Source organism: Protobothrops mucrosquamatus, unplaced genomic scaffold (genome assembly GCF_001527695.2).
Source record: "Protobothrops mucrosquamatus isolate PMUCROS unplaced genomic scaffold, P.Mucros_1.0 scaffold1331, whole genome shotgun sequence".
NCBI lineage: Eukaryota > Metazoa > Chordata > Lepidosauria > Squamata > Viperidae > Protobothrops > Protobothrops mucrosquamatus.
Window position 1 is genome coordinate 62,489 of NW_015387529.1, and position 16,983 is coordinate 79,471.

At 38.2% G+C, this 16,983-nt stretch overlaps 1 protein-coding gene across 1 annotated transcript in view; it reads left to right on the forward strand.

Moving 5' to 3' along the window:
• The window catches only part of PCP4 (Purkinje cell protein 4), a 56,363-nt gene that overhangs the window by 18,308 nt on the left and 21,072 nt on the right, over positions 1-16,983 (forward strand). The window contains exon 2 of the mRNA XM_015821446.1: positions 1,265-1,316. Coding sequence (XP_015676932.1) covers positions 1,265-1,316 — 52 coding nt within the window. The remainder of the gene's footprint in view (positions 1-1,264; positions 1,317-16,983) is intronic.

The window sequence follows — 16,983 nt, forward strand, 5'->3', positions numbered from 1 at the left end:
AAGATTTAAACGTTTATTTTTAACTACATGTTTGTATTGCTGGCTTCCAAGACATTCAGGCAGTATCCGTTGCTTTCTCCTCTTTTCACACCATCCTTTATGGATGGATCTGAAGTCAATGAATAGTGCTGTAGTTGGGGAAATCTGATTCTTTCCAATATTAGCCCAACACTAATTGCAACAGCAGTGTCATTGTTGAGAGTCTTAGATGCAGCTGGCCTCTGAACTGAAAGAAAATGGTTGCATTAGTAATTGCTGATTATCTTCAGCAACACATAGTGCCAGCTTTATTTGTTGTACAAATATTGCTCATTTAAACTAGCTCCCTTCAGTTTTGATCGAAAAGTTCCTATACTTTTATTGCAATGCCATTCTCTTGTTTTGATTTTCCCTTCAATTGTTGAAACATGAAATAATTCTTCATACTAATCAACAGATCAACCTATTTTCTCCTATGCACTGATCCAATAAAAATTTGAGGAGGGCGGGGGGTTAGACATGTCAGAAAGGATATTGAATTCATTTCTGCAGGCCCAGTTCAGAAAGCTACTGAATAGCAAGGGATGATTTGCAATGTGAGCTACCTCTGATCAAAACAGTGTCCTCTTTCAGTCAGTTCTTTTCATGATTCACACCGGAGCAAGAAAGATTCATTGAAAATATTGATATAGTATGTAGCTACAGTGAAAAGGCAGAAACTCATATTGGTGTCTGGGAATTATTAGGAAAGGAATCAAAATTAATTTTGCCAGATGAATATGACGGAATACAACACAGGGAGGTAGGAAATAGCTTTCTATCTCATAATCTTTGAATGTAAGTCCATCCAAGAAAGCTAAATAGTGTGAGTTTCAGCCAGATGTACGAAAATAGTTTTTCGCACCATGTATAGTTATGGAATTCTTTAACAGAAAAGGTAATGGTGGCGATCAACTTAGATGGCTTTCAGACGAATTAAACAAATTTTAGAAATAAATATATCACGAAGCCTTGTATTATTTCCTACATTGAAAGGTCACATTAAGGCTCAGAGTAACAATTGCTAGAGAGCATTAGAATTTGATTGGCAGCCATAGGAACAAAGGCCAAAGAATTTGAAACACAGAAATCTTCACAGAGAGAGAAGAATTTTCAGACCACAACCACACTACACTGATGCCGAGTATGAACAGAAATGGGTACTAGGTTCATAACAATGTATTTTTTCTAATATAGCTTGTAACAAACTACTAATGAATATTCTTTTCCTCCTTTTCTTTCTCAGAGACAAGGTGCTGGAGCAACAAATGGAAAAGGCAAGGCCCCTGATGAAAATGGTAAGAATAGTTGGATTATATTCCACTGCACTGGCTCTTGCAGAAGACCCTAAACACAGAACTAATTGCCATCGGACACTAGTCAAACCACCTTCCCAGCAAATCTGCTTAAAACAGCAGGCTTTGCCAAAACTCCTCTCACAAATTAAAAAAAAATAGTTAACTGGTTCTGAGTCACTCTTGCTTTAAAGACATCTTCAATTCTTGATAGTCTTCTTTTTAAATATATAAATGATTCATAGAAGATGAAATTTTTGCTTGCACAATCTAAAGATGTGACATGTGGTTTTTAGAATTTGATTTTGCCTTTTTAGCATTCCATTTCTTTCTCTGTGTATCTTCATTTGTTTCGCCTTCTTTCATACACGCTGGAGATCTATTACATGCATGTTCTAGAGAGGCTTTGGCATGTCCTATTCCTGAATTATGAAGCAGTTGTGATGGGGTAAAAGTGCACCTAAATAACTCTTCCTCTGTGTTATCCAGAAAGTCCTGTTCTGCAAGTTTAGGCATCACGTGTGTGATTCTGAGGACAGAATTATCTTCGTGGAGATGGCTCTCGCATTCCATTGCTTCTCTAAGCATGTTAAACAGCAAGTTGCTGTGAAAAAGAATTACACAAATGGCCAGCTGGAAAACATCATGGCTCCAGCTGTGTTTGCCTGTGAATCCTTTTTTATTCTCGTGAAGATCCAAGGATTTCTAGTCAAATCATGTTGCCTTTTCCTACCAGAGGGTTTGGAGGGCTGAAAGCATGGCTTACGTTTGGGGAAACTGAACTCAATGTGGAAGTATCAGTTCTTCTGGTCCATCTATGATTGGCTGGAAATATTCATACTGTTGGCACAGGCTGGAGTGAGTGGAAGGATTCTAGAAAAATGAAGCTCACAGCCACACTTGTTCTTTTGGCAGAAAAGAGGGTGATATTGTCCAAGTAAGAGCTGAACTAGTAGAATTTCTTTTCCCACAATAGAGTAGCTGACGTCCAAGTATGTAGCTGAGTTGCAGTGTAGGACAAGGAATTATGGGAAGGCTGTATGTGTGCGCAAGAGGCGGAAAACTATGGATTTGTTAATCTGTTCAAATGGAAAGGGAATGTTGTCCTGATCTACTGCCATCCTCGGATCCATTCACCCCTCCACCACCAGCAGCAGTCAGATTTACCACCAGCATGGCCACGCATCCCCAGATCCACCAATGGTAGCAAAGCAAACAGGTTACAACCCCAACCTTTCTTCCATCCACTTTTATTCAGTAGTAATTTATCATTCTGTGATCATCAATAATGTTTTTCCTTGGCAGGCTTTTCTCTAGGGATGAGCAAGGAAATGTGGGGGGGGGTGGTTTCTGTCCCCCCCCTCCTCTCCCTGTGCAGGTTTTATACACATCTTGGGGCTTTCCTAAGCCTTCTAAAAGTGCTCTGATATGTCAATGGTGCTGTTCTGGTTATATATGAAAGCACATTCATCTTTAGCATTTGGGAAAAAAATAGAATCATGGAATCGGATGCTGTGCATCATATTCTTGGTGTATTCATACATCTTTCTGGATAATGCCCTGTAGAGGTTTGCTATCTAAAGGGTGAATAATATGGTGCTTTGAAAGCATAATCCTGCAGTTTTTAAGCCTGCAGTAAACTGCAGAAAATCCTATCCCTGTCAGATACCCAAGTCAAGTTGTCTCTTGCTTCTCATCTGCCATATGCAGCAGCATTTTGCTTGCTGACTCAGATGAAAAATAAATAGACCAGAGCTGATTTGGTTTGTGTCAGGTGAATCAATGAGCAAGTTAGCTAGCTCAGGGTTGTGATAGCAGTTGCCTTTTTGAGGACATACTTTTGTTGTTGTTGTTGTTGTTGTTGTTGTTGTTGTTGTTATAACTGTTTTTAGTAGGAAATAGTCTCAGCTCATTGCCTGGGTGGGTTCACCTTGTACAATTGGTACCAGAAGATGAAGGGTGTGTGGGGAGCAAAAGGGTATCCAAATAACAATTGATTGCCCTTCCTTTTTAAATCTCTGCCTGATAGTCAGCTGTACTGTTCCTACCCAGAAGAAAGGCTCTTGCTGTTTCCAACATGCACTGAGAAGAGCATGGGGTACAATGAAGGATTTTTCAATTTAAACAGTATGCCCAAAATAAGATCTCAAGTGTAACATTTTTTGTACTGAGATCTGCTATAGTTAAATCTCTCATTAGATCTGTCAGAGAAGGCATGCTGCAGGTACCATTGGCTAGGGGCTTGTATTTGGTGGGTCCCAGGAGATGTGCCTCCTCTGCTGTGATGTCCACCTTATGGAACATCCTCTTCCCTCAAAAAGAAACAGTAAATCAGCTCCACCCTTTTTAATATTTTGAAAATGCTTGTTATATTATCAGGCTTGGGAGTCCTAGGAACTGGAGACCTGCATAGATAGCTCTATTATTGAGGGGGGCATTTTTATCCTCCCTTCACCTAAGTTTTGTTTTTTTGGTTTAGAGGATATTTACTTATATGTTTTTTTTATATTTTTATCTCTTTTTATGTTTGCTGTTTTATCTCATTGTTGTACACCGCTCAGAGTTGGTATTTGTGCAATTGATGTACATTTGATTAATAAAGAAATAAACAAATAAATAGCCATCCAAAATTTCTCCCTTTCCTCTGTCAGAGCTATGCAGAAAGTTGTCCCTTTTTAAAAGAGAACAGCCTGCCCTAGCTTAGTAGTTATTAGCTGCACTGAAATCTGCAGCAATAGTGTGTGCTCCTGTCCACAATTCCAGTTGTCTTGTTCTGCAATAGTCAGAATAAGAATGTTCAACAGAACAGGGCCAGAACCACTGCATAATGGTAGCCCCACATCATATGTTAGTTAAATATCTCACAGAAATATTTTGGTTGATGATTCTGAATGACACTGAGAGGATTAGCAGACGGATGGTTTCTCCCTCCCATCCTCTTCTCCTGGATTCACCCCTTCAGGTAATTTGTCCACCTTCTGAGGTAAACAGGAAATAATGCCTTCCATTAAAACTGTGCAAACTGTTATCTTGATCATTAGTTTGAAGTCTACGTTTAAGGAAGAGGCTAGCAGGTAGATATTCTGCATTTCTTCCCCTACCAATTAGCTGACTAATGAGAGTTTTCATCTCTTGTAATTGGGATTGGTGGGGGGAGTCATACAAAAGAGCGTGTATCGCTGAACTGAAGAAGTGGAAAATATTGCACACGTGGAGACCACACCAGAGGTAGGCAATCTGTATGGACATTGGGTTGAAAAGGTTTCCCTTGGTGCATGGTGCATTTTATAGTGGCGTTGGAGTGTTTCCTCTAGAGTTTTGTGTGAGTGCTCTAAAGGCTGCTTCTTTTCCATTTCAGGAGATTGATATTGAAGTATTCTAGGGTCTCTTCATGTCTTCAGCTCTACAGCAAGGCAGTTATAACTAATGTTGAGTTTATGAGCATCTGTTGTTTTTTTTAAAGGGCATCATTTTGCATCTTGAGATTGAGTCATTAAAAATGCACAGAGTTGGTTTTACTTGCTTAATAATACTGGGTGACTTGGTCTTTTGTGCTATAAAACACAATCATGAAACATCTTAAATATTAAATATTCATTCCGTGACAATGAAAAGATAAAAAGGCACCTTTTGGCAATACCTAATAGCTATTTTGATTGGGCAGGTGTATTTGCTGGAGAATCAGCCTTTCTAGGGCAGATAACCAGAATATTCCAATTTTCAGCATCTTGGCAGATAGAATTGGCCATGTGCTTGGTGTTCTTTTTTTCACAGAAAATAACTGCAACCTAAGGAAGAGGACATACTCCACAACTCCTGATCTTCATGCCTGGACAACCATCTTTTAAAATTTCTCCATGTTGTCATAAGCATATTTTCCATTGCTCAGCACTTCCTATCAGTCACCTGCCTTCACACCAGCCTCTATGCCTCTTACATAATTTAAAAAGGATTGCCATACAAACAGTCTCACATATTTTATAAGTGGAAAACTGCATCAAAACCAATGAAGTGTGGCTTGCCAGTTCATTTATTCTACAAAGCTTATAAAATTGTAATCCTGAATTACTAACTCCTCTCCTCTCCTTTTCTTTTTCTTTTAAAAAAGGGATGTGATCTATTTAGCCAAGAAAATTCCTTTTAAATAGCTATTTGTTTAGATAATTATAAAATTAATGCATGATAAGTCATAATTTCCATAGCTTTCTAATGATTTGCCTAACAGGAAAGTAATGTAGTTCCATATTGAATGGTGCAGAAAATTGAAAATGTTAAAGCCTTTTATATAAAAAAAAACCCCTCCCCATACTTTTGCTATCTTAATATCAAATGTTGATTGAAAGGCAAACTGTATTGCAGAGACTTAAAAACACTCTACTGTATGTGGAATTGTCTCATCTATGCTACAGCATATAAATGTAAAGATGTAGACCAGTGTTGCTTTTATGACCCCCACAGTTTACCAGATTAGTTCATGAAAACTGGGGCTTCCCTTGAACCAATAGAAATTATGCAGGCTTTGTGTCATAGAAGAGACTTGAACATGCAGGTCAGGATTTACTTTTCAAGGATAAATTAATAAGTGACATCAGTACATATTTATAATTGCCAACAACACTCCCCATCACTTCTGGCATAACGGGGAAAGCTGTGGTGTTGATAGGTCATTTAGGTGAGATGGGCAATGTAGAATTTTAATAAATAAGTGTACAGTTACATTACCCTGAATGAATCTGCTGTATTTTTCCTCCTGTTGAAATCAGTATGAGGAAAAAGAGCTTACGGTATTTAAAAATGAACCACTACAATGGAAAGTTATGATAGCTGTCCATCAAGACTGTTGGATTTCAACTTTGAAAATGGTAGATGTGTTATTTTGGCTCTTGCCATTCTTTTCTTCTGGGAAATAAATGTCAGGTTTGGATATCTTTTTTGTACACGTAATTTTTGGTATTTGCAAAGAATAGAATAGAATAGAATAGAATAGAATAGAATAGAATAGAGCTGGAAGGGGCCTTGAAGGTCTTCTAGTCCAGCCCCCTGCTCAAGCAGGAGAACCTATACCATCTCAGACCGGTGAATGTCTAGTCTCTTCTTAAAAATCTCCAGTGATGGAGCACCCACGATTTCTGAAGACAAGCTTTTCCACTGGTTGATTGTCCTCACTGTCAGGAAGTTTCTCCTTAATTCCAGGTTGCTTCTCTCTTTGATCAGTTTCCAATCATTGTTTCTCGTCCTTCTCTCTGATGCTTTGGTGAACAACCTGGCCCCCTCTGCCTTGTGGCAACTCTTCAGATACTGAAACACTACTATCATGTCTTCCCTATTTCTTCTTTTCTTTAGACTAGCCAAACCCAAGTCCCCTAGTCATTCTTTGTATGTTTTAGTCTCCAGGCCTTTGATCATCTTAGTTGCTCTTCTCTGATTTTTTTCCAAACTCTCAACATCTTTTTTGTGATATGATGACCAAAATTGGCTGCAGTATTCCAGATATGGTCTTACTAGGCTTTTATAAAGCTGTACTAATACTTCACGTGATCTTGATTCTATGCCTCTGTTTATACAACCCAGGAGTGTATTAGCTTTTTTGGTTGCTGCTGCACACTGCTGGCTCATAGTCAAGTGACCGTCCACTAGGACTCCAAGGTCCCTCTCACAATTACTGTTTTTAAGCCAGGTCTCGCCCAATCTGTATTTGTACCATTGTTTTTTCCTGCCTAAATGTAAGACTTTGCTTTTCTCCACATTGAAACTCATTTTGTTGGATAGGGCCCATTATTCAAGTTTGTCAAGATCTTTTTTGGATCCTGAGTTTGTCTTCTGGGGTGTTGGCTACTCCTGTTAGTTTGGTGTCATCTGCAGATTTGATGAGTTCCCTTTCAATTCCCTCATCTAAGTCATTTATGAAGATATTGAAGAGTACTGGGCCTAAGACAGAACCTTGTGGTACCCCACTGCTTACTTCTCTCCGTGCGGATGTAGTACTATGAGGACTACTCATTGAGTACAGTTTGTCAGCCAGCTATAGATCCATCTGGGGTTGTTGTTGTCTATTCCACCTTTTTCTAGCTTACCAAGGAAAAGGTTGTGGTCTACTTTGTCAAATGCCTTACTGAAATCTAAGCATACTACATCCACTGTGTTTTGCTGATCTACTAGTTTAGTCACTTTATCGAAGAATGAGATACAATTGGTTTGGCATGATCTGTTTTTAACAAATCCGTGCTGGCTACTAGTTATGACTTTATTTGCTTCTAGTTGTTCGCAGATCTGTTTTTTGATTATCTTTTCTAGGATCTTCCCAGGTATTGATGTTAAACTGATTGGTCTGTAGTTTCCTGCATCTGTTTTTTTTCCCCCTTTCTTGAAGATGGGAACCCTATCAGCCCTTTTCCAATCCTCAGGTACTTCCCCGGTGCTCCAGGATTTATGAAAAATGTGGTGCAATGGTTCTGAGATAACATCTGCCAGATCTTTCAGAACTCTGGGATGTAAACTATTGGGTTCTGGTGATTTATATTTGTCAAGATTGGATAGGTGTTCTCTTACCATTTTCTTACTTATTTTAATTTTTGTTTCTCCTATGTCTTTTGCAGTGGTTTTTTTTTATATGTTGTGCTATAGTTTCTTTTTGTGTGAAGACTGATGCAAAGTATGAGTTAAGCAGCTCTGATTTCTCCCTGTTGCCTGTAATTTCCTTGCCATCTTCTCTCTTTAGTGGGCCTACAGTTTCCTTGGCTTTTTTCTTGTTAATATGTTGGAAGAAACTTTTTTTAATTGTCCTTGATTTCTGTTGCAAGTCTTTGTTCGTTCTGAGCCTATGCTTTCCTGACTTCATCTTTGCATGTTCTGGTTGTCTGCTGATAATCGGCCTTAGTTATGTGCCCCTCTTTCCATTTTTTGTATTTGTCCTTTTTGTCTTTCAATGTGCTCTGTGTTTCTCAGAGCTGATTTTATGTTGCCATAGAATGAAATATTCACTGTAACTGGCAATGACATTGGATGGGTACATTTCACTCTGAGATCTTCCTCTCTGTGTGTATGTGTGTATGTGTGCATGCGTGTATGTGTGCGTGCTTTCTTCAGCTTTGAAATAACTTGCAACTATCTTGTTCTGAGAAGTCTGTGAAATCAGACCACCAGATTCAGACATTTTGGGGCAAATTTTGGCAGCATGAATCTAGAACGCTACCAACATAAATTATCAGAGGGAGGCAAGCTCTTTTTAAAAAATACAGCAAAATCAAGCCTATCCTTTTTGTTCTCTACAGGTTGTCTTTGACTTACGATCATTAGTTAAGCAACTGTTCAAAATTACGACAGTGCTAAGCGAATGAATTAATAATTGACCTCACAAGCTTTGTTCCATCCCCACGGTGACATGATCCAAATTTGGACACTTGGCAACCAACATGTATTTATAATGGTTGCAGCATTTCAGAATCACATGAGCACCATTTGTGAGGCTTTCAGCAAACAATGTCAATGGGGGAACCCAGATTTGTTTAGCAATCACACAATTGACTTAACAACCATGGCAAAAAGAGTCATAAAATCAGGCATGACTGACTTAACAATCCTTTTGCTTAGCAATGGAAGTTCAGTCCCAATTGTGGTCATAAGCTGAGGACTACCTGCATTCTGTTTGTTGCACTGGCTTTTTCCATAGTTGAAGCTGATGAATCAGATGCTGTCTGTGCAGAATGCAAATTCCTATGCTTTGTTCTAGTTCAGTTTGTATATATGCACATACATATGCACACCAAAGCTGATTGAAGATGTTTTCTCAGACAAATTAAAGAGCAAAAGATACTGTGTGTGTCACAGCAGAAGGCAGCACCTAGTCAAATCTTGGCTGATCAAACAGGGTTAGACTTGATTCATATTTAAATGGAGACTGCTAGGAAAAATCAGAATCATAGGCTAGATTGAAATCTTGAAAAAACAATCCAGACAAAAGCAGTGGCAAAATGTATGTGTATTGTTGCCAAGACAAGATAGATGTGTACCACATAGTCACTAGGAATCCAGGTTGATTGAAGGGAGAGTTTATTTTTATCAGTTGCAATTTTTGTCTACTTTTCAACATGGTGTAGGGTTCCTGCCTGGGCAGGGGGTTGGACTCGATGACCTCCAAGGTCCCTTCCAACTTTTATTATTATTATTATTATTATTGTTGTTATTATTATTATTATTATTATTATTATTATTATTATTATTATTATTATTATTATTATTATTATTATATTGTAAAATGGGTTATAAGGTATCTACGGTTGTTACCAAATCCAATCAACTCACGTTGTTTCACAACTATTGTAGCTGCCATCATTGTATGTGCTGAAGTTCAAGAAGTATCCCTAGATGTAGCCCTATATTTTTACATGGAGTGCACGTCCATTCAAAGTTGGCTGAAGTTTGGTTCCTGAGTTTAGCATGCTCCATATCTGACAACAATTTAAATAAACTTTAAGGGGGTCCTTGAATACATCTTTGCTGAAAATAACAGATGGTTCACTGATTCATTGGTGAATATTACCAAAATAAATATAAAATACCTCTCCCCACCATACATGCAGCATCTTTTGAATGCATGAGATTTGGGTAATATATTGGTGTATTGAAACTGCACATCAGATAAAAGTTTATTCAAGTATCTTTCCTCAAGCCTGAGTATGATCAACAGCTGCGTAAACTAATGCACAGAAATAACAAGATCTTCTGGGCTTCTGTGCCACTTGCAAGACAGGTTGCATATAGTAAAGAACTTGATCATGGCTTCAACTTGCACATCTGCCATAACTCAGGCCAAATCCAGTAGATGAGATGATTCCATCAATCCCCAGATCCCATCAATCCCCAGTCTTCACCTTCTCCATTAATAATTTGTAACAGCAGTTTTGCTGCTTATAGGCTTCCAGTCCCCCTCTATTATTGTTTTTGCCCTCCATGTTAGATCAGGTTTTATTTTCCCATCTGAACAGTGAATCACAGGCAATAAACATTCCCATTCAGTTTGAAGATATAGATTTTCTTTTTAAAGTTCTTTCAAACATGTTTCAGAGAAATCCTTGAGGGTGCATGTGAGTGTGAGGTCTTCCTTTGCATATTTATCTTTTCAGTGGCTTTCCATGCTTGGATTTTATCTCAAGTAAAGACATCATGAGGGGGAATTCCTCCTATTTTCAACTTGGTGGCCTCTCCAGTAGTTAAAAAGAGTTAAAAGTAGGTTAAAATAGGTTAAAAGTGGGTAGATTAAAAATGCAATGTTAAAAAGGGTTAAGAAGTTAAAATTAAAAAAATAAAATAAAAGAAGGCTTTTGCTTTTGGAGGAGCTCCTTACAGCCTTTGCTGCCTGTCTACCATCTTGGCTCCGCCCCCTCATTCCGAACTTTTTCCAAACATGTAAGTGCTACTGACATAGCTAAGGGAAATTCCTATCCTTTTTTTTTTTTAAAAAAAAAAGCTAATTAATCAATCTGAGAGAACTTGGGGAAATCAGCCATCCAATTTCTCTGCTCAGAAACTTGGGAGAGAATGTTGAAAGGCAGCTGATGCCTGTCTTCCAGTCTTGGGGGCAGAAACCCAGCAGAAAATAAAAGATGTTGCGAGATCATATTTGTGCTGTGACCAGATGCAAATGAGGATATAGTCAGACTCCTAATGCCACAATACCACTGATACACTTCTAAAAATCATCATTCCAAATCCTCATTAGAGACAGTCTACAAGGTGTAGCAAAATACTGTTCCCGTAGTGTAGGATTGTATTCTTGTCTTACAGTATACTACCAGTTTTCTGTTCTTTATGCAATCTATGAACTTTATAAAGCCCAGATATTCTCTTTCTAGTCATGGTGAAATGTATGGGGAAAGAAACAGACACAGCTGTGCCATGAATGTCCCTTTAAAAATAGCTTTTTTAATATATACGTATATATAACTACATAACTCACTTTTTTAAATAAAGTGGTATGCTTTTAATTTGATCAAAGCTGAAAATCTTTAAAACTTTAACCTGTTGATAATGTAAGATGTTAATGATTATAATCTGGAAGCTTTTTGTGTTTCTATTGTGAACAGCTAGCATAATACATTTAGCTTGATGCTCCAAAATTACCATGTAATTTGCCATAATTGGAAAACGGCACTTGAAAGAGTGACAGAATTTAGAACAGCAGAAGACTCATAAATTAGAAGCAAATATGTGTCTATTGTTGCTTTTATTATTTTGAAGAAATTTCCTGCAATCCACACTGCAATCTACTCAATAGGGAGAAAGCATTTAAGTTCAGTTAACATCTAAGTTTAGTTACTTTCATCATCCTAAATACCAACAGCAAAACAGTAGCTAGAAAATATACTTTCCCTGTATATTGTATTATGTATTGGTCTTATTCATATTTTGTCCTTCCTTTAAGATGTTTACATTACGCAATTGTTTTACCCACCACACCTAGGCAAAAGTTTACATATATTTTGAAATTAAGCAAAATTTGGGATTTATAATGTTACATTTTGAACATTTCAATGGTATCTCTGGCCTTCCAAGCCCATCCTCATGTGTTCCTCAACCTCCTAAGTAGAACTGGCCCTACAGCCAATCCTGAGCTTGTATGATGCTCAACAGAATGTGAAGCTCTGTTTGCTCATCCATATCCAAGTAAATTAAATGGCAGCAGTTTGAAAACTTTTCAGATTAACAGCTTAATTGAAGTAATCACTGTAGAAAACCTGAGGGATTTTAAGTTGTCCCTCTTGAGCATGCAGAGCTGTGTGCCTAGGAAAGGAAATCTCCATTAAGAAGTGCCTCCTCCAATCTGCATAGCTGCTGCAATAATCATGCCTGAGGTATGGCTGGCAGTGATATAGGTCAGGGCTGTCTCTCTCCTGGCATTTAAGCCATGGAGTTCTCTGCCAAGTAATCTAACTGAGCAGAAAAATGATTTTAAAGGCATACTCTTGCCTAATTACTTGAAAGTTATTCATTCTCTCTCCGATGCCTTTCTTTTGTTAGTTCTGTGGTTTCGTGAAAGCAAACATTTACACTATTCTTTTTTATGTGAAAAATCTTTAAATTATGGATGGCAAACATGTAAATAAATGTAAAAGTATGCACACTTCCATAAATTCAATTATAATTCAATTATATTCTTTAATTTCTTTCTCCTATCCATCATACCATTGATCGATCCACAGTATTGTTAGGACACATTGATATATCTGGACAGTTTGCACTTCCACAGTGAGAACCAACAACCTAGGACAGGGGTAGGCAACCTTGGCTCTTTTATGACTTGTGGACTTCAACTCCCAGAATTCTGGGAGTTGAAATCCACAAGTCATAAAAGAGCCAACGTTGCCTACCCCTGACCTAGGACAATCCTTGAAGAAATTAACAAGTTTGCTGAATCTTAAAATATCCAGTTTTAGAAGGAAATATATTCAAAAATCTTTTTCCCTATCTAGAAATTCTTGAAAATAAATTCTTCTGGTAATAACCACAAGCCTATAAAATATTGTTCTATCTCTGATGTAAAGCTGATGTGATTCTTTCAGTCCTGAGAATTCACCCCAAAGTTACCCATCGGATGCAAAGTTCAAACTACAGTATTGTAGTGTTCAGATGGGAAATGTAGAAAACTAAAATATAACCCTTCAAATAGGAGTAGCAAAATCAAAAATAGAAAGGAGATAACATGCCTTTGCCTTCCCCTAAAAATGGAAATCCCTGTTCAGATATATGATTCAGTCCCTTCCCCTTGCAAATCATATATTTAATTTAGCAACAGCAATAGCACTTAGACTTATATACTGCTTTGCAGTGCTTTACAGCCCTCTCTAAGTGGTTTACAGAGTCAGCATGTTGCCCCCAACAATCTGGGTCTTCATTTTACCAAACTCAGAAGGAGGGAAGGCTGAGTCAACCTTGAGCCAGTGAGAACTGAACTGCCGAACTGCTGGCAGGCGGCAGTCAGCAGAATTAGCCTGCAGTACTGCATTCTAACCACCGTGCCACCACGGCTCTTTAAGACATCATCCTGTCCAAAAGCATTTAAGTGCAGACCTCAGCCATGTTACAGATAGTCTTCCATTTATGACCACAATTGGTTACTGAGCAAAGCAGTTTTTAGGTGAGGCTCTATGTGACTGTCCCAATTGCGCTTAAGTGGAGCTCTAGGGAGAGGGCCCAGGCACACTGACTGCAGATGGGCAGGGAGAGGGTCTGGGTGTTCCACCACATCCAGGAGGCCCAGGTCTTCTTCCTGTCCCATTGGGAAAAACAATCACGAGAATGATGGTGTTCACTAATAAAATCCCTTGGCTCGCTGGAGGAATGGAGCTCAAATTTAGCGAAAGCACTAAATTTTCACTTCATTCTGGAAGGTTATGAGTTGAGGATTAACTACATTATATTCAGCTTTAGCTCTGGTAAAAGAACAGAAATTTCTACAATGAAAATGCAGATGTATAAAAGCAAATTTGTCTATTCATCCATTGACTTGTGTGAGAACAGGTGCAGCATTGACTAGCTAAGAATATTGTTACTTTTGTTCACTTGAACTTTTCCAGGAAGATGAACTTTCAGAATTTATTGTAGTGATATGTCAGTGCCTTTTCTTTTATTGCACTAAGTAATGCAGTCCAGTCACAGGAGATGATTTACAATTCATTATGTTTATAAGAAATAGAGTTTATTTGCAAAAGATTTTAATCAGATAAACTAGTAGGCTTTGTGCTTTAAGGTCTTCAAAGATCTGATTTTCCCTTTATAAAAGAAATGAAACACTGTACTCTGAAATATACAGTATTTTCTGAGGCAAAGGATTTTGGTTTTTTTTTTTTAAACAGGTTTTAATTCTATGAGTAAAAATAATTTCTGTGAATGTGAAAGATCAGTGACATTCACCACATCACCAGCCATTCTATCAGCAAACCAATCCCAAAAAATTAATTTCCTTCCTCTGGTTTCATCATTTACAGATCCCTTGTGCATTAAACCTGAGTCTGGAGTTTCCAAAGAGAAGTTTCAGTCAACCACTGCTCAGCTGCAACTAACCAGTAGCTGAGAATGCTAGACAATTGGCACCTGCCCTCCCTGCTTCAAACCAGCCACTCATGGAGTTTGCTCCCTGGTTCCAGTGCTCGGCAAAATAGGTTTTTCTTAATATGATTCTTTTATCCTCAGGAAATCCTGACAATAGCAAGCAGCAACGCTTTGCCTCTCCAAGTTGAGCTAGGTGAAATGGAGTCGGAGATATCATGGCCGCCAACCTGCCCAATAAGAAAACAAATAATCGATCAGCCCAGGATGATGTCATTGGAATGTGGATGTCACCTGTAGCTGAAGTGCTTGAGAAGGAAGAACAATCTTTGTTTTCAGAACATGCTAGGGAAACAGAGTTGGGTTGGGGGGGAGGGATCTCTACCTTTAGCATATACTGGCACAGCACAATCTTTTGTCAAATTCTACCTGTCCAAAACCCTTGCTTGGTTACCAAAATTCTTAAGTTTCTTCATAAAATGAAATTGGTGGTTTAAAACAAAGTAGATATCAGACTGCAGTGCCTTTCTATTTTTTTTGTTAGACCAAGAGAGAAAACATTAGGAATTACTTTATACCAAGCAAGAATATTTGACCATCTGACTGGAGTTGCTCTCCAGGTTTTCTCAACTGGTAGAGGAAAAGCCTTTAAAAGGGGAATGAGTTTCTTAAAATTATGTATCTTAAATATAGTAAGTTATTTATTTAGCTGGATTGTATTCAGTTTGGACAAAAGTTAGCACTCATTGATTTTTAGAAGATTTGCTGCCATATGTGGTACAGGACATGGGAGAACTGTAAGCTAGATGATAACTTTAGCTTGTCAGAGCAGGATTAAAATTTGTCAGGACATTTTCCAGTCAAGAGCCTGCTGAATATATTAAACTTAAAGGTTAACAAAGGTTGACAATTGTTAACAATTCCTGAAAAGTATTGTCTTCTCTAGTTCCTCCTGACAGCCAGTATATTTGATCCTTAATAGAAGTGGGGAGATTCACAGAAGATTCTGATAATCAAAGTTCAGCTGAGCACAAAGGGAAGGAAAGGTCAGAGACTGCAAAAGGAAATTACACCAGTTTTTATCTGACCTTTTATTTCAAGTTTCAGTTAACCAATTCATTACTCCAGGCCACGCCACACATATATCCAGAGTGACAGAAGACCCTCACGTGTGCTCTTCTCATCTTAGCAGCAGTTCTCAAATATTCAGGTGGATACCCAGTAAAGCTGGGTAGCAGGTATAGCTATTCTGTAGTTTGGGTAGGCTCTAGAACTGTCCTCACCAAACTATTACCTCCTGATGTGTTGAGACAGCAGAAACATCCAGGTCTCCTAATTGCACCAAAATGTGAATGGAAGCTCAGACCTGAAACAAACTCTAAATGTGCTCATAAATGTGCTTCGGAATGAAACTTCAGCCTGCAGGGAGTTGGCAGCCCATACATACAGGTTTTTGGCAGTAAAATAGATATGAAAAGAAGTTCCCTGAGGGAAATTGCAACACTAATGAGTGAAAGAAATATGGTCTGCTCTAAAACATGGACTTCCCATCAAGCTGTCAACCGAGAGAGCCTGGCCAATCCGTTTTAGAGGAACATTTGACATGCTCATTCATCCCGGCTGAATGCAAAATGTTCATCTGACTCACGTGGTGGGGAGAACCTTTCAGAAAACATTATTCAGTATGAAAGCTACAGTATACACCGTATTAAGAGATTCTGGAAACCAGCTTGGCAAGAAATTGTTTCCATCTTTATCTACTGCTACCAAAACACTCATCAATGTGATGTCATTGTGACTGTGTTTAAAGGACTCGTATATTTCCAGGAACACTACAGCTGTAACAAATCTCTGTGTGATAGTTTAGAAAAATAGGTTTTCTCATCGGTACATCCATATCCCCATCCTTTTTACTTCACTATTCTTCACAGGAGCAAACCAGCAAAAAATCATTTACATAGGATGTATTTATCTTCTATAAAACTACGGAAATGTTTAATTTTCATTGCAGTGCACTTCAGAACCAATATTAGTATTACATAAAGGTTGGATAGCAATGTAACAGGGAATGGTTTAAAAAGGGAGAGAGGAAGGAATTTAAGCTGCATTGAATTCTTTAGCCTATTTTATAGCTTTATTTTTCTTATTTGAATTGCTTGCTCTGACATGGCACCCTTCTCCCCAGTGTGCTAGATTTTAAGGCACATAATCCTTGTTACCCCAGGAAACTTCATATCTCAGTGTTCTAGGCAAAGAGGTAAAGAAAGGACAGATTATGCCGTCATTGCTAGCAACAGAAAACATTCCTTTGGGAATTGAGAAGTTCTACTTATCTCTCTAGTAACTTTCATACTGAATGCTTCCCTCGATTATTTCCCATAGAAACTAAGTTATAAATAATGTGGTAGAATTGGACTGAACAAATAAAAATTTACCAATTACAATTCAAATACTTTAAACCTAATGTCAGATTAATCTGCACTTCTAATTGAGTGGGATTCCCTCCCCCCTCGCTCAACAGTCCCTATTCAATGAATTAAAAACTACAAAACCATATAGAGCAGGAGTGTCAAACTGCCGGCCTGCAGGCCGGATGCGTCATCCGGAAACCGCGCCCACCCCATTG